Raw genomic sequence first — 23,224 nt, forward strand, 5'->3', positions numbered from 1 at the left:
TCTCGCAAATAAATAAAATCTTAAAAAAAAAAAAAAAGTTTAAGATAGTAAATTTTATGTGTATTTTCTGACAATTAAAAATTAAATTTTTAAAGATTTATTTATTTATTTGAGAGAGAGAGAGAGACAGAGCACAAGCAAGGGGGAAGAACAGAGGGAGACGAAGAAACAGACTCCCTGCTGAGCAGGGAGCCGACACAGGGCTCCATGCCAGGAACCTGAGATCACGACCTGAGCCAAAACCAAGAGTCAGACACTTAACCAACTGAACCATCCAAGTTCCCCTCTCCAATAAATACATAAATGAAATCTTTTAAAAATAATAATAAATAAAATAAAATTTTGATATTTTGTTCATCATGTATTTTTGCCTTAAATTTTATTTTTAAAAATAGTACATTAAAGTATTATTGATCTTGCTTGGTCTTTTGATGGCCCCTTAAATTTTTCACCTTCACCCTGACCCTCCAAAATCCCAGCACTAGTAAGAAGACGAATTCCAGGGCAGTTTGGCTCCAGAGTCAGTGAACTACCTTGTTGCAACACTTTTCTGTATCGTAAAACTATCAGGCCTGGAGAATATGATGTTGGAGAATATCTTTGTGATCTTGGGGTGAGGAAACACTTCAAACAAAACTCAAAGAGCACAAACCTGATGGACTTGAACCTATAAAACTGAGGATCTTTTTTTTTTTTTCTTTCAATGAATCTTCGTGTGTAAAGTAGAAGCAAAACAAAATGAATTTATTGACCAATTTATTTTTCAGAAACAAACTGAAATTTTCATTTTATAGCAGGGGCAAACAAAACCAAACCAAACCCAAAATACCTCTGTCACATTCCAGTGATTTGACTAATGACCCAAGTATATGGTGAGAGATGGTGTGTAAAGAAATGCAGCGTCTCTGAAAGCAGTAAACAAATCTGGGGGAGTTTGTTTCAAATGTTAGTGTGTGTCTGCTGGTGGACCCAGTGGCCACATGCTCTCCCCTTTTGCCTTCTTAGCCTGAACTGAGCAGTCTGTAAACTCTGATCCTTTCTTTTTCTTTCTTTCTTTCTTGTAAATTCACAAAACTTTGGAAGGAAACACAATAAATTTTTGCTTTCAAATGGTTTGATCTACCTCTTTGCCTTTGAAGTGTATGTCTAATTCCTTGTGAGAGAATCCTGGGCCCTCTAGCCCCACTTCCACAAAACAAACCAGGCAGTGTTCAGCAGCTACCTTTATTTGGACCAGACACACCACTCAGGCAATACTGCCAACAATCAGACCAACGTGACTTGTGAGCAAAACAGACAAAAAGAGGAAACCAAACAGAAACAGTTTCCATTTTCCATGTGTGTTCCCAGGTTTTTGTTTGTTTTTTGAGTTGGCCTTGAGTATGAATTTAGAGGAAGCTAAGGAATACCAAGTACTATACCACGAAGAGATCCTAGATTTACACAACAGATGTGTCATGTCCAGCTGCCCCTTGGCTTCGACAGAGAAAAAGCCCAGAAAGATGAGGAAACTATTAGGAAGGGTGAAATTCTCTCTCAGGAAGCACACTTCCAGATCAGGTTGGAGATACCAGGACTCAAGGTAAGGGGACTTATGTCAGGTGTCCTGTAAAAACATAGAAGACTGGGCACCTGGGTAGCTCAGTCAGTTGAGTCTGCCTTCGGCTCAGGTCATGATCCCAGGGTCCCGGGATGGAGCCCCGCATCGGGCTCCCTGCTCAGCGGGGAGTCTGCTTCTCCCTCTCCCTCTGCCCCTTCCCCTGCTTGTGTTCTCTCCCTTTCTCTCTTTCTCTCTCTCAAATAAATAAATAAAATCTTTAAGAAAATGAAAATAAATAAAAATAAAATTTAAAGAAAAACAGAAGACTAAGGTTTGGAACGAGATTAAATAAGGAGTGTTAAAAAAAAAAATCTCTTCTGGGCTGACCCGTTCAAGACAGAAACAAAACACATTGCAGTTTAACCCATTTCTGACTGAAAGTCATACCAGGGCTGACCCTTGAGGAAAAGTAAGTTTAAACCTCTTACAGGGGCGCCTGGCTGGCTCAGTTGATAGAGCATGGGACCCCTTGATCTCAGGGTGGCAAATCCGACCCTCACATTGGGTATAGAGATTACTTAAAAATAAACTCTTTAGGGATGCCTGGGTGGCTCAGTTGGTTAAGCGGCTGCCTTCGGCCCAGGTCATGATCCCAGGGTTCTGGGATCGAGTCCCACATCGGGCTCCCTGCTCAGCGGGAAGCCTGCTTCTCCCTCTCCCACTCCCCCTGCTTGTGTTCCGTCTCTCTCTGTGTCTCTCTGTCAAATAAATGAATAAAATCTTAAAAAAAAAAAAAACTTTAAAAAAAAAAGAAAGAAAACGTGATATCATTTTTAACGAATGTTAAAGAGGCATAATTTTGAGTTTAAAAGTGGCCTGAAAAATCCCACTCTTCCTTTCACCGATTAGTGATATGCTGTAGAAAATCACAAGTCAAGGGTTCAGTCACATGTGTACTGTGGGTCAAATGACTCATGAACATGCCAAACAGACCATGTTTCTTGGAAGTCTATGCAGTTTCTGGTCTGGTCCTGCTCGCGATGGAACTCGGGCACACAGGGAGGTATTGGGCACCGCTTCCCGATAACCTCGCCCACAGCCCTCTGTCCATCCTCCAGTGACATGTCCTTAGAAGGTGAGGGTTCGATGTGCCTCCTGCCAGTGCCTTCCTCCCGTGTGCTGCCACTGGTGTGTTTCAAAAGCTCCCGAAGACATGGCTTCTGAGCGGTTTTCCTCACACTGGGTCCAACAGGAAACTGCCCTGTGGGCATCTCCACCCTGGGCCAGCGGTTATTTCTCTTTCTCTCTTCTTTTTCTTTCTTTTCTTTCCTTCTCATACTTGTAGGAGGAGCTCTGCAACACAAAAAGCAGAAACATACGAATGAGAAAGTAGGAAGCAGAGACACACAGAAGGGTTAGATGTTCATGGAAAGTCTTAGGTCCTTGTCCTTTGAAACCACCGGCTGCAGAGAAGGCCTCAAATAGAAATGTGGAGAGAGCCGGAATTCGAGTTGTCATGGTGTGAACTGAGTAGAAGGGGGTGCGGATCCCCTTGCAGCCTCATTTGGAGAAGCCTCATTTGGAGAAGGCATATGTGGCAATGAGAAAGAAAGCAGAAGCTGGCAAAACAGGCAGGACTTCAAGCACGCTGGGTGGTCCCGTAGCAGAAAGTCTTTGAACTCCTCAGGAATCCTCTGCAGCAGGTTTCTCAGGTGAGCCCAGGGAGAGTTCTTGGGGCACCCCCTGCAGGTCAAAGAGGAAGAGTGCTGGGCATGGGAGAGGAGGTAGAGGCCCATCCCAGTAGCCACTCCTGGGCAGCGCTGGTACTGAGAGCCCCCATCATCCGCTGGTTGGGGCCCAGCAGAAGCCAAAGCAGCACTCACCGAGAATGCCCAGGAGTGACGTGGGCCTCAGCCTGCACTGCACCGCAGGACTCCGAGCATTGTTAACTAAGGGAAGTTTAGACAAAGTAAGGAGACAGAGCCAGGGAAGAGATCTGCACATCTCCAAGGCATGGGTACTTAGCCACGTAGAGACGTGCAGATCAGCAGAAAGAAGGCTAGAAGCCCAACAGAAAAAAATAGACAAAGGATATGAACAGACAGTTCGCAGAAGAGGGAACCACCACGACTGCCAAGTCCATGAAGAGCTATTCAAATTCCCCAGTTGTCAGAGGACCCAGATGGAAATTAGGAACCACTTTAGATTCATCAGATTAGTAAGCATTTGAAAGCTGGAATACCAAGTGCTAAGACAAAACCGGAACCCTCATGGTGAGTGTGACAGTTCATCCAGCCACCCGGGAGAGCATCTTGGGTGCTTTGTGAAGTCAAGGGTGCATGTACCTATAGCCTGGCAGTCCTACTTCAAGAATTCTCCCACCACCCATAAGGAGGTAGCATGAAGGTGTTCCTGGCACTGATGTGACAGGGGCATCAAGGCCCAGCTAAGTGTGCATCGCTGAAGGGTGTGGCGGGTAATAAACGTGCTTGCTGAATGCTCAACATGGTACGCTATATGCGACTGGTAGAAGCAACGAATGAGACGCATATGGAAACCATGAGTGTTGAGTGTAAAAAATGCAAAAATGTAAACAACAGAATGAGTTTTATACACGACACCATGTTTGCAGATTGCAAACATCCACATAGGAGCCAAGCCACGTGTAGTAGAGAACCGGGCAGGGTGCAGGGAAGCTGACTGCACACACTGACAGCCCCGGTTCTTAGTGGTGATGTGTCATAAACTGAAAAGCAGGACTGATTCGACTCTGTCTGTGAGGTCATACAATGAAGCGTGGTGGGTACAGGATGAGCACCCCGGGAGCTAGGTGAGCTTGGGTCCCCAATTCTACCACCCGTAAGCATTTGGGATTTTGGCAAAGCATTCGTTCATTCATTTCATCCACAAATATTTAAGAAGCCTCTACTCAGTGCCAAACACTGTTCTATGCACTGTGGACACAGTGGAGAATAAAACCGTGTAAAATAAGTGAAGTTCAGGTAAGTGCTGTGTAATGTGAAACTGACTTTAGATTGCATAGTCAGGGATGGCACCCGTGAAAGGTGACATTTGAACAGGGACACAGATGATAAAGACCCAGTTGTGAAAGAGCAAGGTTAAGTGCTTTCCAGGTATAGAGAACAGCATGTGCAAAGGTCCTAAGGTGAGAATAGTTTGGCCTGTGTTGCAGAGTGGGTGAAAGAGGGGCAGAGGAGGCTTGATGAGATTGGATAAGTAGACAAGGACCAGAGCATTCACAGCTTTGTGGGCCTTAGTCAAAAAGAGCTCAGATATAATTCCAACCACAATGGAAAACCAAGGGACGGTTTTATACAGAGTGACTTAGCCTCATACTTAAAATTTTTTTAATTAAATTTTTTTTTTTTTTTTACTTAAGAATAACACACAGAGAGGGGCACCTGGGTGGCTCAGTCCTTAGGTGGCCAATTCTTGGTTTCTGCTCAGGTCATGATCCCGGGGTCCTGGGATCAGGCAACCTGGGACTCCTCGCTCAGGGGCATCTGCTTGTGGATTCTCTCTCTCTCTCTCTCCCTCTGCCCCTCTCCCTGCTCTCTCCCTCACGCTCTCTCTAATAAATAAATAAATCTTTTAAAAAAATAACACACAGAGAAAAAGATCAGATATATTTTAAAAGATCACTTTGGCTGCTGAGTAGACACTGGGTTGGAGGAGTAGAAGCCACATAAGCTTTCTGAGCCTCAGTTTCCACATCCGCGGTGGTGAGAATACCCACACCGTGCAGATCAGCGGTGAGTCAGGGTGGGGACACAGTCTGGTCCCAGGAGTCTCCTTGGCACTCGAGGCGCGGGCTGGGATGCGGAAGGCCCCATCTCGGGCCTGGGAGGCTGGCGCCCTAGCTACCCCTCCAAGCCCCTGACACAGACCCGGGAATTGCCTAGGCAATCCCGCTGTGGCTCACGAAGGCTGCCGCTGGGAGGCGCCGCGGCTCCTGTGTAGTCCCCAAAGGAGGCCCCGCCCACTGGTCCGCTCGGCGCTCGGCAGCTCGGGCCTGCTGCGGGCGAGCAGGGGCGGGGCCGTTACGTGAGGGCGGGGCCTCGGCCGGGACGCCGGACAGTCGCTCTCCCAAGACTACGGCCCGGGGCGGGGCCTGCGTGCGGGGGCGGGACCGCGGCGCTAGGGGCAGGCGGGCACGGATGGCGGCGGCGAGGGGCGCCTGAGCGGGCCGGGGCCATGAGCGCCACCCGGCCCCAGTTCAGCATCGATGACGCCTTCGAGCTGTCCTTGGAGGACGCGGGCCCGGGGCCCGAATTCAGCGGGGTCGCCCGCTTCGGGCCGCTGCACTTCGAGCGCCGGGCCCGGTTCGAGGTGGCCGACGAGGACAAGCAGTCCCGGCTGCGCTACCAGGTGAACGGCCCGGCCCACCTCAACCCCAGCCCGAGTCCGGGCGGGACCCCAGGCCGGACCCTGGAGAACCCCAACTCAAGGGAAAATCTGTCTAGAGGCCCCAGCCTACGTGGCCACTGATCCGGGGCCCTGCCCAGACCCTCTCAGCTCTGATTTTGGTCCCCAGCCACCACTGGAGAGCCCAGAACCGGAACCCGGGAGCAAGTCTCTTAGCCCCAATTGGAAATCCCACCCGGCGTCCCCACCCATCCTGGGTACCGACCTAACCCCCACCCCCCACCCCATCCCCCTGGGCTGGAGAGCTCTCTGTACCTGATCCAGACCTCCCACTAAACTAGAAATCTCCATTCTCCCTAGAGGACTTCCACCAACTCTAGGATTCTTTTTTTTTGGAGACGTGTACCAGATTCCTGTGCCCCAAACCTGGAAACCATGGGCTTCTGCCCTTCCTTGGTACCCCAAATCCAGAACCTCCATACTGGGCCCCTGAAATGCCATTCCGAAAGGTCCACCCTGACTCCCAAACTTGGGAGAACTCCTGGCCCTGAGACCCATGCGAGGAGCCCTCAACCGGCCCCTGTGGTTCCTGCCACCCCCTAACCCCCGAAGCCCCCAGCACCCACCTCCTACCTGGGTTTCGGTTTCTGTGAATCATCAAACCTGTTTTGCGGGAGGGTGGAGGGCCAGGTGAGCAGCTGTCAGGCGGCCAGGCAAACAGCTGTGTGGGCTTGCTCTCCTCCTCTCCCTGAGAGGGGAGTAGGAAGGGCCTGGGCCCAATAACCCCTCTGAGCCCTGTGTTCTGGAATAGAACCTGGAGAACGATGAGGACGGAGCCCAGGCCTCTCCGGAGCCGGATGGGGGAGTCAGCAACAGGTCAGGGCCAGGTGGGGACCCATCCTGTACCTCTAGCCCTATGCTTCTGGCTCCTGTCCCCCAGGTCCCTGGCCAGTCTTCCACCTCACAACAGTCAGCTCTTTCACATCCTGTCCTACAAGGATTCCTAGCCTGATCCCCACTCCCCTCATGGGTTCCCCTGTCCTGCAGCGTCACCCTACCCCAGTGCCAGGCACACCCACCCACCCCTACCAGGCTCTTTATCCTGAAGAAACCCCCCAGCCTGGTCTGGCCCCTACCTCCGCACAGGTCACCTGTCCTGCAGGAATCCCTAGCTTGAATCCTCAGCCTTTCTCCACCCTCAGTCCTGCAGAGACCCCCCAGCCCTTGAATTCCTTGTCACCCTGTCCCCTCTCAGTGCCCTCATCCCGCAGGAACACCCAGCCCTAGTCCCTGCACCATCCCCCACCACGTCATCATGACCCCCCCTTCCTTGCTTCCTCTGCCTCTCACTGGGCCCACCTGGCCTGCAGGGATTCCAGCCGAACGTCCATCCGCAGCTCCCAGTGGTCCTTCAGCACCATCAGCAATAGCACCCAGCGCTCCTACCATGCCTGCTGCAGGTGAGACCCTGCCCTGCTTAAGCCCCCTGTGCTCTGTGCCCCAGAACAGGCGGCCTGGGCTTTCTCCCTCAGTCCTCTGGGTGGGGAAGGGTAACAGGAGGGAGTTTGGCTCCTGTCACCTCTCACACCCATCCTGCTGTCCCGCCACCCAGCTGGACTCAACACCCTTTGATCCAGAAGAACCGCCGGGTAGTGCTGGCCTCCTTCCTGCTCCTGCTGCTGGGGCTGGGTGAGTGCCCTGAGGGTCCCCTGCCTACCCCCAGGAGGGGTCCGGTGTCCCTTTGTGCCAGCTCAGCATCCCCCTTGGCACACTGAGCCTCCCTGCATCCTGAGCAGGCAGCTGGCTGCCATCACCCCACGCCCATTTTACAGGTGAAGAAACTGAGGCCTTGGGAGGAGTGGGCCCAGTCTCCTGGTCACACAGCCAGGAAATTACACGTAATTGAAAATGGAACTTGGTTCGGTGCTCCAAACTTTTCTTTCTTCTTTCTTCTTCTTCTTTTTTTTTTTTTTTTCCCTAAGCCCATGTAATCCATCAGGGAGCAGAAGAGTAACAGCTCCACCATTTATTCTGTGTCTACTTTGAGCCAGGTGCAGGGGAGGCTTATTTTCCTGCCTTACGGAGGTCACACAGCAAGAGGGAGGCAGGGCCATGACCCAGAACCTGTGTAGGGACAGGTGCTCAGAGATATCCCTGCCAGCCCTACCCCCAGAGCACCTGTCATTTCCCCTTCTCTGGAGTCTGAGCGCAGGTGAGGACCTCTCCCCGCCCCGCGCTGTGCACATCCATTGCCCAGATGGGGAAAGTGAAGCCCAGAGCAGGCAGATCTCGCAGCCAGATGTTTTTGGACTCACTCTATGGGGCTGAGGCCTCAGGATCTCCAGAAAGGACAGGGTTGGGATCAAGAGGGACCCATAAGGACAGCCCGGCTGTGGCAGCTGCTCTCCCTGCTCCGGGATGATCAGAGACCCCTGGCCAGAAAGCTGAGCAGCAGCCTTGCCTCAGCTCTGGGTGTCTGTGTGCAGGGGTGCGTGGGGGAAAGGAGCCATTGTTTGTCCAGCAGTCACTGCAAGCTGGGCACTGGTCACACTGGCCACCTGCCTTACCCCCTTTCATTCTCTCAGTACCCGTGAGGCCAAGCATTATTACCATTCTGGTTCAGAAGTAAGGACAGAGCCTCGGGCAGGTAAAGGGACTTGCTCAGACCTCAGCTGGGAAGTAGCTGAGCTGGGATTTAAACCCACATCAAGGACAGTACCAGGCCTGGAGGCGGCCGTAGACCTATAAAAGGCCTTTGGAGGAATTAGAAAAAGACGCCTCCTCTGAGTGGGCAGGGCCCCCAGCCCTAAGCCAAGGTGGCAGGTAGTGTATCAGCCCCAATCCGTACCCTTTTTGAGGTGCTCTGTGCAGGGCACAAATCCCATAGCAGTCCATGGTGGCCCCTCAAGCCTCTGTGCTATATGGCCCCCCTTGCTGCAGAGCCCGGGTCCCCCACCTCCCCCCAATCCCATCTTGTAACTGGGGACCCAGGACTCTCTCTGGGTCTGAAAAGTTGATCCAGCCATGACTTCCCCAACACTCGCTGTCCTCAGCCAAAGTCCGCATCCCTCACCGGGTCTCCAGGCCCTGCCAAACACCTCAAGCCTGGGCTCTTGCCTCTCCACTCTTGCCAAAAGTTGGAAGCTCCTAGAAAGCCCCAAGTTCCCTCCAGACGCTGGGCCTTTGCCATGCTGCTCCCTCTGTCTGGAGCACTCCTCTCCTTTTCTGCCCACATGATGCCCACAGCAAAGCCTCGAGTCAGATCACCTCCTCCTTCTGAATGCAGCTCTCTGTGCCTCAGTTTCATCTTCTGTGAAATGGGGATGATCATACCTGTTTCATTCAGTCACATTGATAATAAAGCAGTGCAGGTAACAAGCTCAGCCCGGTGCCTGGCAGCACCTGCTAAGTGGTAACTAAATGTTACCTGCTCTGGGTACTGCTACCCCTGCTCAGTTTCGTCGCCACTGCCTCCAAGAAGCCCCTCCCTGATGCCCCAGGCTCCCATGCTGCCTGATCTGGCCTTTCCACCGCCTGATCACTGGGGTTGTAGCTTGGAGGTTCTTGCTGGTTGTGCCACTAGAGAGCAGGGACCTCATTTGCCTTTCCCTGTGGGATTCTCAGTACCAGGCACACAGCAGGTGTTCTGTAAATATTTGTTGATTGACTGAAAGGCCACATCAAGGAGCAGAGACAAATCTGGTTTCGGATATTTCCCAGGGCCTGCCGGGTGCCCTGCTCTGAAAACACAGAGCTTGCTGAGCTTCCCAGGAAGGGTCTCTGGCTAGGGAACCTTCAGCTCAGGTGGGGGACTCTTCCTAGGGCCTAAGCCTTGCTGGGGGTTGTGGGTGGAGGTCCCCGCCCTGCCCCCAGCGCCTGCCCCCTCCTCCGGCCCTCACCCTCGCGGCTCCATCTGTGTGCAGTGCTGATCCTGATCGCCGTGGGACTGGAGGTGGCCCCCTCGCCAGGTGAGCGTCCCCTCCTACCTCCGCTGGCAGCGGGGGTCCCCTCAAGGGAAGAACTCGGGGACCCGCGAGCCCCCAGCCTCCTCGGAAGTTTGCTTCCACCCTCCTAGCAGGAAACGGTCCCTTCTACCGGGGACAGTGAGACTAGCCCAGGCAGGGACCCCTGAGCCCCGCCCCGTGCCCCCCATCCTTGACTCGGCCCCTCCTCCTGCAGGTGTCTCCAGCGCCATCTTCTTCGTGCCCGGCTTCCTGTTGTTGGTTCCCGGAGGTGCGAAAGGGCTTCGGGGCGGGGCGGGGCGGGGCGGGGCGGGGCCTCGGCGCTGACCGGCCCCGCCCCGCAGTCTACCACGTGATCTTCATCTACTGCGCGGTCAAGGGCCACCGGGGCTTCCAGTTCTTTTACCTGCCCTACTTCGAGAAGTGAGCCGCGCGGGCGGCCGGGAACCAGCCTCGTCTCCAAGCGGCCCCAGGGGGCGTTCCTCGGGTCCGCCCCGCTCTGGTTCCCTCATCTCCAGGGAAGAACTCCGGGACCCGGGAGCCCCCAACCCCCTCGGAAGTTTGCTCAGGAAGTTTGCCCAATACCCGGGCCTGGAAAAGTCGCCCCTGGCCTGTTCTGTGCCTTAACTTATTCTCGGGCCCTGGGGCTGCTGGGTTGGTGGTGTTTTGTGCTAATAAAAGAATGTACTTCATTCCAGAAGAGACCACTGATCTTTCTTTCCCACCAGCCCTGCCCAGCCCACCAACCTGGCCATAGCCCCCCTCCCGCAAAAACTGAGGAAAGGGCTGATGGAGCTGAGGGGCTCCAGGACCACCCATTTTCTCATTGTACCTGTGACAGTCCTGATGCTCCTAAGACTTGCTCCTGCGCTTTTGGGGCAGAGCTGGGCTTGGGACTCTGTCCTGCAAGCCTTTTGGAGGTCCTTCCAGCCTCCCATCTCCCTCAGCCCTTAGCAGAGTTGGCCCTGCCCATTCTCTACCTGGAGGCCCTGGCCAAGGGCACTCAGATGACGCAGGCCTGGGGCCTGGAGGCTGGTATCCTGGTTGCAGCCTGGCTCTGGGGCCCTGGGCTGCCACAGCCAGCTCTGAATGTGGGCCATGACGAGGCTGCAGCCCAGCCCTCTCCGCCCACTGGCCTACTTCCCAAGTCCTGGGATTGGGAGAAGTAGGGGCAAAGACTAATGGGAAACAGGGCCCATATCACAGAACCTCAGTGATCGAAGACTCTTAGAACCACAGAACATTGGAAACACACCATCTCAGACTTTGGGAAAACCCAAGCATCTCAGAATCTTGAGAGCCAGGAAATAGAATCTTCGAGAACCCTGAAATCTATAATCCTAATAGCTACCATTTATCAAGCTCTTAGAAGGCAGCAGGTCCTGTGCTAAGCACTTAACACAGGTGATTTCTGGTAATTACCACCTTTGCCCTATTTTACAGATGACGAAACCAAGGTCCAGAGAGACTGATTCACGTAAGGGCAGAGTTAGGAACATAACCCAAGGTTTCCCTGACACCTGGGTGGGGGAGGGAGAGGAGAGGATACAGAGCACGGGTGTCGCCAGCTGACCACCCAAGGGGCTGGCTGAAGGACTATGGGCTGAGGTAGATCCTGTTCATATACTTAGATGTTTACAGTACACCATGAGTGCAGTTGAGAAGAGATGCGGCCTGGCCCCCACTGTGTCTGCAGCAGCCAAAACAATATCTATAGGTTTCTGTGACTTTGTTGAAAGAATTAACCCCCAGACCTGCTCTCCTGGCCCACCCAGACTTCCCACCCTCAGCCCCTCAGCCCCCAGTCAAGGCACTTTTAAGGGCACCAGTTGGATGCAGGAATTCCTAAATCAGTGGTTCTCAAACTAGCTCTGGTAAAGGACCAGTTTTCATTTCTAATCCATCATGGACCAGTACTCTGGCAAGATAAAATAAAACCTGGGAAAGTGAAATAAAAAAAGACATATAGAATATAAGCCCACAATCTGTATTACCAGACTAATCAGACATAAAATTACATTTCAATGAATATAATCAGAACAAACACAGGGAAAAAGGAAAATTATGGAAACCATTCATTGTGAGCAAATAGGCAATTAATACAGAGTTGCTACTATGCTCATAACTTTGTCATTCCACGATCTTAACTAAACAGGAAGTTATTGCGGAGGTTGTGAGTCTCCGTATTATAAGACTACAGTAGGTGTCAGCAAGTGAGAGTCCACAGACACAATATGGTCCCCAAGCTAAAAGTGGTTTTTACATTTTAGTAATGGTTGGGGGGGAAAGTAAAAGAATAATACAATTTCATGACACATAAAAGTTGATAAAATTCAAAGTTCAGTGTCAGTGAATCAAGCTTAGTCAATTAATTACTAAATTTCCAGCCCAGCCACACCTATTGGTTTCTGTGTTGGCCATGGCTGCTTGGGGATACAGAGCTGAGCAGTCATGACAGAAACCATATGGTCCTCCAAGCCTAAAATCTACACTGTCTGGCCTCTTACAGAAAAAGCTGACCAATCGCTGGTCTATGTGAACACATTGACAGAACACTGAATCACATTTAAAGTTTCAACATGACCAATGTGCTTGATTTTTGCTGGTTAATTTATGTAATGCAAACTGGATTGACACTAACACTATCCTCAGGGAATAATGAATATCTAAACTCTAAATGTAACTTCTTTCTTCATTGAAAAATACATCGAGGGGCGCCTGAGTGGCTCAGTTGGTTGAGCGACTGCCTTCAGCTCAGATCATGATCCTGGAGTCCCGGGATCGAGCCCCGCATCGGGCTCCCCGCTCAGCGGGGAGTCTGCTTCTCCCTCGGACCCTCCCCCCTCTCGTGCTCTCTCTCTCACTCTCTCTCTCTCAAATAAGTAAATAATTTTTTAAAAAAAGAAAAAAGAAAAATATATCGATAGTTGTGTCCAGACGAGGAACATTAGATTTCCTCAGTGAATTGTGACTCATTTTATCCCTAATGCTTTTTGCCTTGTAGCCCATTTCTGTCTGCTAAGCCTGTATTTATATGAGCTTCCTTTGGTTCATTTTCTCCTAGTAAATCCAAGTCATCACTTTCGGCCTTTCGATTCTTGTTATGCTCTTAGATCCTGCACTCAGCTGTGGGGAAGAGCCTAGTATCTGCCCTTTGGTGTCTGCTCTCTGCCCTTACAGTAGAAGGACCTCTGGTCTTTAGCTGGGCATGTGGCTGCCCCAAATAAAGACCGCATTTCCCAGCATCCTTTGCAGCTACGTGTACCAGGTGAGGAGCCCTACCTAATGGGGTATGAGTGGTTCACATTCTTTGTCCGCCTTTGTCCTTTGTTCCTGCCTCCAAACCTGCCACCTGGAAAATGAACAAACTTGGGCATACCCCAGGAATGGCAGGGCGGCTAACAGGAGCTTGGGTCCCTGAAGACCATACAGCTGGATTTCACTTAATAAACTTCTATCCTTTTAAAGCATTGTTATTTGGGATCTCTGTCAGTTACAGGAAAACCAGTCTCATACTGAAACTTTCCTCTGGGGCTGAGACACTTTAACCAAAAACTTAATCTACTCATAATTATTGGAATTCTTATTTTTTAAGGATTGTCCCTACCTTCTGTTTTTTTGTGTGTGTCTTTTTTTTAAAGTAGGCTCCATGCCCAGCATGGAGCCCAACTCGGGGCTTGAACTCCTCATGACCCTGAGATCAAAACCTGAGCTGAGATCAAGAGTTGGATGCTCAACTGGCTGAGCTACTGAGCACCCCTTCCTACCTTCTGTTTTAATGTTTTCATGGACTTTGTTTTTCTTTACCTTTTTTTCCCTCTTCTGTAGCCTTCTACTGGTTCAATCGAGAATTCTTCAATTTTGGGGCACCTGGGTGGCTCAGTCGGTTAAGCGTCTGCCTTGGCCCAGGTCATGATCACAGGGTCCTGGGATCAATCCCCGCGTCGGGCTCCCTGCTCAGCAGGAAGCCTGCTTCTCCCTCTCCCTCTGCCTGCCACTCTGCTCTCTCTCTCTGTTAAATAAATAAATAAAATTTAAAAAAAAAAGAATTCTTCACTTTCCCCCTATGGATTTGACTCCTGAACAAAGCATTCTATCTCTCTTTCTATACATTAATGATTACCTTTAAACGGTTAACAAATTCTAAAGCTGATCAGTGAATCTATCCTCCTCTAGGAAAGACGAGAAAAAGATTTCAGCATGTCTAAAGTATCCCCTCCCATCTTCCGTTTTATTTCGTCTATTATTTTAGTCCCTTTATTTTTAAAATCCTCCAAATTAACTTTTTTTTTTTTTACAGTTAATGCTTCTTTAGATCCACCAATATGTTTACTGATCGCTTTCCTGACCATAATTTAGTACATACTCTGCTTTCGTTCTGGTCTGAACTTCCTTCTTACTGAAGCCATCCCTTCAACGAGAGCATGTGGGTGGGAAACTCTTCCCAGCCTTTGTTTCCTGAAAAAAGTAGGTGTTTTCGCCTTCATTCTTGAATAATGATTCAGTGAGGTATAGGCTTCTTGGTTGACAATCATTTCTCCTCTGCATGATGAACAGTTTATTTCATTGTGTTCTGGCATTTACTGTAGCCAACGAAAAGTCTTCGCAGAGCCTAATTGCTGTTCCTGGATAAGTCATCTGACTTTTGTCTCAAGTTGATTGTTTATAGGGTTTTCCTTTTGTGTTCTGCAGTTCCACCGAAATGCATCTAGATATGCATTTGTTTTTATTTCTCCTTCCCAGGCTCTAGTGGGTACCTTTGATCTGGGTGCTTGTCTTTGTGGAAGCCTTTATGGAAAAGTTTCAGCTATCATGTCTTTGAGTATTGCCTCCTGCCCACTCTGTGTAATTTCTCCTTCGGAGACTCCTAATGACTTTTAACCACTCTGTAATATTTTCCATTAGTTTATCCCTCGGTGCTACCTTATGGGTGATTTCTCAGATGTAGCTTCCAGTTCATTAATCTTCTCTTGAATTGTGTCTAATCTGCTGTTTAACTTATCCCTTGATTTTTTTTTTTCATTCCAATGGCTATATCCTTTATTTTTAGAAGTTCTATTGGGTCTTTCTTTTTAATCTTCCTGTTCTGTTTCAGACTATCCTGCTACTGCATATTGGCCATATTGGCCTCTCTCCCTTCTTTTATCTCATTTTTGTTTGCATTTACTTTATGGTCCCTTTCAGATTGTCCTATTATATTTTGGGGTGCTGATTCTCCTGTTTGTTGCATCTGCCTAGTCCCCCCCATGGTGACTTGTTTTCTTACGTGATTTGTAATTTTTATCATGAGTTCATCTTCAGAAGTGACAGGGTTGTTTGTTTAAGTCCATTGTGTCCTGGGTTAAAGACTGCCCTTCCAGTAGTTTTTCCCTATTTCTTCAGCCTTCCTGCCTAATGTGCAAGCCTGAGTTTCAGGTTCCTTAGGGCAGCTTTTTCCACTCAAGGCCCTGGACACCTGTACCCTTGCCATTTCCTCAGGCCAGTAGGTGGAAATATATTTTGATCCCCTTTTCAAGACCAGGGTAGCCCTTTGAGATCCTGGAAGGTACTCGGGCTCATGTTCTGTTCCTCAGCCTCTCACAGGTCTTCTGTCACTCATAAGTGTCAGAGCCCAGGCTCCCGAACCTCTCCATGGCTGAGGCCCCCATGGTGTCCCCTCTCTCCCCCCACCCAGCTCTGAGTTCTTGCTTTGTCTTTAGTACCGGGGGTTATCCCTGGCTTTCTTTCAAGTTAAGCTTTTTTTTTTCTTTTTAACATTTTTACACAAGTAGTGGGAGGCACCCAGCCACCCTCCCCATTCGCCATGTTGCCAGAATCCCCCCAACTCTGTCCCCCTGTCTTTGAATGCTATAGCACCAGGGAGCTTGCTACCTCCCAAGGGTCTGGAGAGATCCAAATCTTGCTCATACTGGAGAATGATAGGCCACTGGATGCAGGTTTCCTCCAGGCAGCTCAGGTGGGAGGAAGGTGAGGATGCAGGTGGGTGGGTGACATCACAAGGCAACTCTCCAGCCAGATGTTGTCAAGGTTCTGAAGAAGCCTGGGAGCTGCTGGGTCTCTTCCATTCTGGGGCTTCGTGGGGAGGGTGTACAGCATGAACCCTGCTGTCCTGGGGCCAGAGGGGCAACACATTCTCCCTTCTGGAGCCTCAGTGGGTGAGAAGCATCATCACAAATTCTGGAGGAAAGAAGGGGCTGGGCTTGGGCCAGTCCTGGTCAGGGATCGCAGGAAATGCTGGGCTCCCCCTGGGCGCTGGAGGGGTGGGGTTGTCTGGGAAGGAGACTCACCATCAAAGTCTACGGTGCCATCCCCATTGAGGTCCACGTCTCGGAGCATCTCGTCCAGCTCAGGACCCACCAGTGGCTCCCCCAGCAGAGCCGGGGCTGCCTGTCGCAGCTCTGCCACTGTGATCCGTCCATCTCTGTCCCTGTCGAACTAGGGTCCAGCAGGGCTCAGCCCCTCCCACCCAAAGCTGGCTCTGCCTGGACATGTCTTCATCTTGCCACATCCTGTGCCTAGATGCTCCCACCTCCGCCCATCCAAACCCTCCACCTCCTCCCAGGCCGAGACACAGGCTCCCCCTGCTCCAGGAAGTCTCCTTGGGTGGATCCCACAGCTGAGAGTGAGCTGGACCCCCTCCAACCCCTCCCTGGCCCTAGCCCCACCATTTGCAGGGCTGTGGGCCTCCAGAGGTTGAGGCCCCCGTCTCTCTGGCCTGGATGGGAGACCAGCAAGTCTGCTGTCCAGCCACCCACCCAGCACCCGACTCGACCACTCTCCACACCTCTCGGAAGGCGATGCGCAGCTCCCGCACCCCCAACATGTGCGCCGTCTCCTCCCTCAGCTTTGGGCTCATCAATTCCACAAACTCCTCGAAGTCCACGCGGCCACCCACTGTGGACCCAGGCAGAGCATCACAATGGAGAGGGCTGGGCCCGAGGAGGGACGTCACAAGTGTCACAAGCACCAGCCTCTCCCCAGCTCTGCATCCAAGCCCTTGGGGGGAGGGGAGAGGAGGCGGGAGCCCCGTTCTCCAAGGGGATGACGGGGCAAGGTGCTTGGGTGCTCTCAGTGAAGCACCGAAGTGTGGGGGAAGGAGACCAAGGTTTGGAACCAGGCAGCCCCAGGTTCAGACTCTGTCTCTGCTGCCAAAGGGGCATGGCCTTGGGTGACTCATGAACCCTCCTTCCTCATCCTGGGGCGAGGATGAGAGGACCCACTCTTGCGTGCTATTGGGGTTGCAGTTCATGGCTCTTATGTGCTGGGACCCCATTGGCAGCAATAAATACCCTTTAAGGAACATGCCCATGTAGTTCCTTGATTCTAATTGTAAAAAGCACCAAGAGCCAAATAGCAGGTTTGGGGGAAAGAAAAGAAGCATAGCACTTAATGTTCACATCAATTGTAAGAAACCATAGGAAAAGCAAAGGCAGGTGGCCTGGAATGAAGGGAATCTGATATTTGACAAATTAGCTAATGATAATCACAAGTGCCTGTCCATCCGACACTTAACCACAAGGAAAGGCCAGGGTTTGGTCACACTAGGCCTCACTGAACCTCAGGAGGTTCTTTTCAGGGGCCTCGGGAGTCAGAGAGACAGAGACAGAGAGCCAGCTGCCTAGTACCAGCAGGGAGCATTTTACCACATGTTATCACAGGACAGAGGGGGTCCTCAGCTGAGCCCCAAGGGTCTCTTGGATCACTGGTACGTTTCACGACCCCTGCATCTGCCAAGGCTAATGTCAGACGGTCAAAATGCCCTAGAAACCGTCGCACACTCCCACCATCACCCCCGCGGACTCCCAGAGCCACCTCCCGCCACCCCCTCGTCGTCCCCCAAACCATGAGACTCAGAGAGGCCCAGGGCTGCCCAGCCTCGGCACAAAGCCAGGTGACTCGTGCCCCACCCCGCCCTGGGGTGGTGGGGGATCAGCCACTGACTCCGCATCTTGACGTGCTGGGAAACCTCGATGAGCTCCATCTCGGTGGGCATGTAGCCCAGAGTCCGCATGCAGGCGCCCAGGTCCCTGTAGCCGATGTATCCATCACAGTCAGTGTCAAACTCCTGGAAGGCGGCCTGCAGCTCTGCAGGGGAGGGACGTCAGGCCCAGGCAGTCCGGCTCAGGGATACCTCCCACCTGCCACTGCCACCAGCAAGGGCCACTCACCATCCAGCTCCTCAGGGCCCAGCTCGCGGTCCTGCAGAGGCACAGTCCAGCATGTCCCTGGGGCCCATCCTTCCTCCTCCAGCCCTGGGCCACAGCGGCCTGGGCAGGGCCAGTCCCACCAGGGCAGGAGAAGGCAGTTGAAGTCCCATAGGCCCCCAGAGAAGAGATGACCACCCCCCCTTCCCGCTCCTGGGGCCCAGAGCTCTCACAGAATGCTGGGTTTGAAGTCTAGCTCTGCCCAGTCCCCAACCCTTCCCCCAAACCGCAGAAACCCTGCCCCTACAACTCAGGCTCCTGGGTCTGGAGCAGAGGTGGCAGGAGGCCCGAGTACCAGGGACAGGGTGGGCTAAGTCCAAGGGCACAGGTGTGATCCCCACTCCACCCCCACCCCCGTCCCCTGCCCAGGCCCCCCTGACCTTCCCGAAGATGCGATTGAGTAGGGGCCCGTAGGTCTTCTGAGCAGCATCGTGCTGGGGGATGGGGCGATGCCGGTGGGACTGGCGACGGGAGGCTGGCTCAGAGGCTGCAGGACCTGTCTCCCCCTGTCCTTCTCCAGTCCCAGAGGGGTTCTTGCTGCTCCCTGGGGCCTCGGGGCCCGGGATGGGGGTCTGTTCCTGAGAACCGTCAGCACCCTTCCGTGACCCTCGGAGCCCCCTCTCCTTCTTGCTCCTCTTCCTGGTCAAGGGGAGGCCCTCAGCACCACTCCTGGAAGACCCGACCCCCACAGGAGGCTTCTGAGGGCCGGGGGCCTGGTCTGGGCCATGCTGCCCCCTCGCCTGGTCTGTGGCCATGTGGGGAGGGACAACGGGGCTCAGAGATGCAGTTCCAGGGAGCACCCTTGGTTCTCAGGAACCATAAAGCTGCTTATGCACCCCTACGGTGAGAGCTGATGGCCTGGGATGAGACTTGAGGGGGATTAGGGTAAGTGAGGCAGGCAGCCCAGGCCCTAATCCCAGCCTTCTGCCTGGGGGCAGAGCCAGATGCGTGAAGAGAACTGTCCTCAGCCACAGCGGTGCCAGGACACGGGGTCACAAGGAGCATTGGACTCTGGCTCTGCCACTCATGAGCTGGGAGGCCCAGCAATTTCACCTCTCAGTCGCCTTATCTATAAAACGGGGACCATATTGCTAAAGAGTCGGGACCTCTTTGTTCTCGACTCCAGTCCCCAACTCCAGTTGCATGACGTGGGCGGACTTAGCTAAGAGAGGACAAGGGAAGTCATGTCAGGAGGCAAAGTGTGGGCAAAAGCTGGGAGGTGGGAAAGGATAGGACGAGTTGCCCACTGCAGCCCCTCAGGGGAGTACATCGTGGCCGGAGTGGAGGGTGTGTGAAATTGAGGAAGCGAGGCCAGATCGCAGAGGCCTTGATGCCAGAGTGAGGGACATGGGGGAGATATCAGAGGAGGTGGACCATGGGCTGGGGGGGGACCCAGAGCCTGCCCGGAAGCAGCAGGGTGAGAAACTTGTAGCCATCTGGCTGTCAGGGATGGGGTGGCCTGGCTGGTCACTCGGCTCTGCTAAGCCGGGGTTAGGGTTTCCCAGCGAGCAGCCCCATGAATGATTGATGTCTTCTCAGCTTGGGTTTCAGGCCCGCCGCCGGGCACCGTGCAGCAGGCCCCGCAGGCGTGGGGCCCCGCGGATGGCGGGACCACTGTGCAGGCAGGCACGCCCTGCTCTTTCCGCCAGCAGCCCGCACCGCACAGGTAAGCCAGGCCTCACCCGTTGGGGCTCAGGGGAGCCCAGGGCTCTGATCCAGTAGAGGCTGGAGCTTGCAGAGCAGGGTCTGCCTGAGGAAGAGCCCTAGGGGAGAGGAGAGCCGAGGGGCTGGAGTCACAGGCCACAGGCAGGAGCCAGCCTTTGGGGGGCATCTACTTCCTCCCCTGACTCAGCGCTGCCACCAGCTCTCTCTCCACCCTCGGAGGGAAACTCCCTCGGCCCCGTGAGGGAAGGTGGGGGCGGAGAGGGAGTGGCATCAGGCCTCTGGGTCCCAGCCACCCTATCCTCATCACGCTGCTGAGCCCCCGACTCCTTCCCTGTCTGGTGGCCTCAGAGGACCGCTTTCTGCCTGAGCTGTGAGAATGTGGACAGGGCCACAGGTGGGAGTCGAGGATGATGAAGAGGCTCGAGCTGCTTCCAGGACAGGTCCTGGCCTGAGTTGCAGACCTCCCCCTGAATTCATGAACCGCACTTGCTGGGGGGACGGGCCTTCTCTGGCCCAGGCTCCTGGGACTGCTACGAGCCCATGGGGCCCTGAGCACCCCCCCACTGGGAATCTTAAAACCCTCGAACCCCAGGATACCAGATGGGAAGGGGCCTGCGGCAATGTGACCAAGCAGTTTGCACAAACTGTCCTCCCTGGAGCCCCAGGGGTGCTCCCCCTCCTCTAATCTGAGCACTCCCTTCTAGTTCATTGGGAGCTCCACTGTAATATTTCATTTGAAGAAAACATTCACCAGCTTTTAAAATATGTTTGAAAGCCAAGTCTACTTGGGCACGCTGGGATTCCGTGTGGCAAACTGATTAGGTCTGAGGTTCAGGCCTGGTGCCTCTGTCCTACCTCTGACCTTGGGCAAGTCACCGATCCTCTGAACCTTCCCCTCCTCACCTGTAAAACGGATTGTATGAAGACTAGGTGCCGTCATCTACTTAAAGGCTCTGGCAGAGGCTAACTACCCCAAAGGTGATGACGATGGCTCAGAGAGGGACAGTGACGTGCCTGGAGAGAACACAGCACCCTCTCTCTCATACTCAGTCCCTCATGATTTCATTGGTTCATCAGGCCCCTGCTCTGCAGCCGACAGCACACTGGGGACCTCAGAAGGACACTGCGATGGAAGCTGACCTGGGTGCCGCTGGCCTCGGGCCCCGCACAGAGCTGGACGATGAAGACTACTATCCCCAGGGCATCTGGGACACGGTCTTCCTGGTGGCCCTGCTGCTCCTGGGGCTGCCGGCCAATGGGCTCATGGCGTGGCTGGCTGGCTCGCAGGCTCGGCAGGGAGCGGGCACGCGGCTTGCCCTGCTCCTGCTCAGCCTGGCCCTCTCGGATTTTTTGTTCCTGGCGGCAGCGGCCTTCCAGATCCTGGAGATCCAGCGCGGAGGGCACTGGCCGCTGGGGACGGCGGCCTGCCGCTTCTACTACTTCCTGTGGGGCGTGTCCTACTCCTCTGGCCTCTTTCTGCTGGCGGCCCTCAGCCTGGACCACTGCCTGCTGGCACTGTGCCCACACTGGTACCCGGGGCACCGCCCGGCCCGCCTGCCCCTCTGGGTCTGCGCCGGGGTCTGGGTGCTGGCCACGCTCTTCAGTGTGCCCTGGCTGGTCTTCCCGGAGGCCGCCGTCTGGTGGTATGACCTGGTCATCTGCCTGGACTTCTGGGACAGCGAGGAGCTGCCGCTGCGGATGCTCGAGATCCTGGGGGGATTCCTGCCTTTCCTCCTGCTGCTCGTCTGCCACGTGCTCACCCAGGCTGCCGCCTGCAAGACCTGCTGCCGCCACCAGCCGAGGCCCACGGCCAGCCGTGGCTTTGCTCGTGTGGCCAAGACCATTTTGTCAGCCTACGTGGTCTTGCGGCTGCCCTACCACCTGGCACAGCTGCTGTACCTGGCCTTCCTGTGGGACATCTACCCGGGCTACCTGCTCTGGGAAGCCCTGGTCTACTCCGACTACCTGGTCCTGCTCAACAGCTGCCTCAGTCCCTTCCTCTGCCTCCTGGCCAGTGCCGACCTCCAGGCCCTGCTGCGCACTGTGATCTCCTCCTTCGCGGCAGCTCTCTGCGAAGAATGGCCCGCCAGCTTCACACCGGCTGAGCCACAGACCCAAGTGGATTCTGGGGGTCAGACTTTGCCAGGGCCTATGGCAGGGGCCCAACCCCAGGTGACCTCCACGGCCCAGCCACAGGCAGACCCCACAGCACAGCCACAGTTGGATTCTGTGGCCTCCCCACATTCAGATTTTGTGGTCCAGCCTCAGCTGAACTCCTCAGCTCAGCCACAGGTGAACCATGAGGCCCAGCCACAAGTGAGCCCTAAGGCCCAGACCCCCCGACCCGCTGCCGGCTCAGCCCCCAGTCCCTGTGATGAAGTCTCTTCTGCTCCATCCACAGATCCCACCCCAGAAGCCCCTGCGAACGCAGCTGTGCCTGCTGTCTCTGAGGGAGAGAACCCCAGCAGTGTCCCCCCAGAGGAGGCCCCTGGAACAGGCCCCATGTGAGGTTCCAGGAAAGCCCAGGCCCATCAGGGCAGTGGAAGAGCTTGAAGGAGACAGACTAACCAGCCAGCCGGAGAGGAGGGGAGCCGCGGAGGAAGTCATCGTGGAAAACCCCACCCAGTCCCCTGGGCCCGGCAGGAGGACTTTGGGGAAGTGAAAATGAAGCACCAAAAAGTCCCCAGCAGTTTGTCATGAGCGTCTTGTCCCTACCCAGGTCCCACTCCGGTTTTCCACGCTTGCCCCCTACACCCAGTGGTCCAGCAGTCAGAGCTGACGCTCTCCTGCTGGGCTCTGCCCCTAGGCAGCCCGGACCCCACCGACAGTCTCCCCCTAGCCTCAGTCCTGCAGGAGAAAGCCAGCAGGGGTGACTTCCCAGGGCTTGAGCTGACCTCCCTTTGATCCTTCCCTCCTCCCTCTCCTCCCTCACCCTCTAACCCAGCACGAGGATGCCAACGGAGGAAGTCCCTGCAGAGGAGGCAGGCATTCAAGAGCCAGCAGGAACCTGGGGCCCTAGGAGCCCACACAGGCTGGCCTGGCCCCCTGCCCCCAGCAGGTCGCGAGACCGCGGTGGCGGCGGGCCTCCATCAGCAAGGCAGTGGGAGCGGGAGAGGAGGCCAGAGCTACCAAGCCCGGATTCCACTCAGGCGCTGGTGACTCCGGAAAAGCCGCTTCACCCTCTGAGCTGCTGTTGCATCCGCCACAGGGAGGGTTCAGTCAGAAAGCGTGTGAGGCACTCGGCTAGAGCCTGGCACACAGTAGGGCCTCAGTAAACAGAAGTCCTTCCCTCGCTCCCATCCAGAGATGTCCCTGCAGGGGCTGGAGTCGGACGGGAGGAGGCACCGCCTAGCCTTGGCCTCCGGGTGGGGGCCTGTGAGCTTTGGGGCAGATCAGCTGTGCCCACGACCAGTTTGGGGCCTGAGAGAGCACGGGGCTGACTCTGTGCCTTGGATGGCTCCAGAGGA

The 23,224-nt window shown here is 54.1% G+C and overlaps 3 protein-coding genes across 12 annotated transcripts; 2 read left to right on the forward strand and 1 right to left on the reverse strand.

Annotated features, from left to right (window-relative positions):
• The first annotated feature begins 5,668 nt into the window (after positions 1–5,668).
• Positions 5,669–10,588, forward strand: TMEM134 (transmembrane protein 134). 3 transcript variants are annotated; one of them, XM_006743609.3, is made up of 7 exons: positions 5,671–5,929; positions 6,738–6,802; positions 7,297–7,386; positions 7,539–7,615; positions 9,850–9,894; positions 10,106–10,159; positions 10,233–10,588. In XM_006743609.3, the coding sequence occupies exons 1-7, from the start codon at positions 5,756–5,758 to the stop codon at positions 10,313–10,315; spliced, it is 588 nt and encodes a 195-aa protein (XP_006743672.1). In that variant the 5' UTR covers positions 5,671–5,755; the 3' UTR covers positions 10,316–10,588. The 3 variants fall into 3 exon arrangements, with proteins under 3 accessions (XP_030895327.1, XP_006743674.1, XP_006743672.1); XM_031039467.2 differs by lacking the exon at positions 6,738–6,802 and having other exon boundaries at positions 5,669–5,929; XM_006743611.3 differs by lacking the exon at positions 9,850–9,894 and having other exon boundaries at positions 5,670–5,929.
• Positions 10,589–11,770: 1,182 nt separating this feature from the next.
• Positions 11,771–21,034, reverse strand: CABP4 (calcium binding protein 4). 8 transcript variants are annotated; one of them, XR_014138463.1, is made up of 7 exons: positions 18,473–20,971; positions 18,057–18,087; positions 17,830–17,973; positions 16,673–16,782; positions 16,176–16,323; positions 15,760–16,065; positions 11,771–11,826 (listed from the first exon to the last, which is right to left on the reverse strand). XR_014138463.1 is itself a non-coding variant. In XM_081797678.1 (7 exons), exons 2-7 carry the CDS (start codon positions 18,845–18,847, stop codon positions 16,037–16,039), a joined length of 837 nt encoding a protein of 278 aa, XP_081653804.1. In that variant the 5' UTR covers positions 18,848–20,771; positions 20,898–21,034; the 3' UTR covers positions 11,855–16,036. The 8 variants fall into 8 exon arrangements, 3 of the variants coding, with proteins under 3 accessions (XP_081653804.1, XP_006743675.1, XP_081653806.1); XR_014138461.1 differs by having other exon boundaries at positions 14,255–16,065; XR_014138462.1 differs by lacking the exon at positions 11,771–11,826 and adding an exon at positions 11,855–13,900.
• Positions 19,440–22,710, forward strand: GPR152 (G protein-coupled receptor 152). The gene is made up of 4 exons (XM_006743629.2): positions 19,440–19,509; positions 19,644–19,758; positions 20,683–20,767; positions 20,874–22,710. Exons 1-4 carry the CDS (start codon positions 19,440–19,442, stop codon positions 22,263–22,265), a joined length of 1,662 nt encoding a protein of 553 aa, XP_006743692.2. The 3' UTR covers positions 22,266–22,710.
• Positions 22,711–23,224: the final 514 nt, after the last annotated feature.

The sequence above is a fragment of the Leptonychotes weddellii genome, chromosome 11 (genome assembly GCF_054177405.1).
Source record: "Leptonychotes weddellii isolate Sample4059 chromosome 11, ASM5417740v2, whole genome shotgun sequence".
In the NCBI taxonomy this organism is placed as follows: Eukaryota; Metazoa; Chordata; class Mammalia; order Carnivora; family Phocidae; genus Leptonychotes; species Leptonychotes weddellii.

What these genes read in the sequence shown, in the direction of transcription:
- GPR152 (XM_006743629.2), top strand. Translation starts at nt 19,440, where the DNA reads ATGGGGGAGATATCAGAGGAGGTGGACCATGGGCTGGGGGGGGACCCA. An exon ending in GCCTGCCCGGAAGCAGCAGG is followed by an intron (nt 19,510 to 19,643) that starts GTGAGAAACTTG and finishes CTTGGGTTTCAG; the next exon opens with GCCCGCCGCCGGGCACCGTG. An exon ending in CAGCAGCCCGCACCGCACAG is followed by an intron (nt 19,759 to 20,682) that starts GTAAGCCAGGCC and finishes GATTGTATGAAG; the next exon opens with ACTAGGTGCCGTCATCTACT.
- CABP4 (XM_081797678.1), bottom strand. Translation starts at nt 18,847, where the DNA reads ATGGCCACAGACCAGGCGAGGGGGCAGCATGGCCCAGACCAGGCCCCC. An exon ending in TGCGCATCGCCTTCCGAGAG is followed by an intron (nt 16,324 to 16,672) that starts GTGTGGAGAGTG and finishes GCTGGACCCTAG; the next exon opens with TTCGACAGGGACAGAGATGG. An exon ending in TGGCACCGTAGACTTTGATG is followed by an intron (nt 16,066 to 16,175) that starts GTGAGTCTCCTT and finishes TCTTTCCTCCAG; the next exon opens with AATTTGTGATGATGCTTCTC.
- TMEM134 (XM_006743609.3), top strand. Translation starts at nt 5,756, where the DNA reads ATGAGCGCCACCCGGCCCCAGTTCAGCATCGATGACGCCTTCGAGCTG. An exon ending in AGTCCCGGCTGCGCTACCAG is followed by an intron (nt 5,930 to 6,737) that starts GTGAACGGCCCG and finishes GTTCTGGAATAG; the next exon opens with AACCTGGAGAACGATGAGGA. An exon ending in TCCTACCATGCCTGCTGCAG is followed by an intron (nt 7,387 to 7,538) that starts GTGAGACCCTGC and finishes CCCGCCACCCAG; the next exon opens with CTGGACTCAACACCCTTTGA.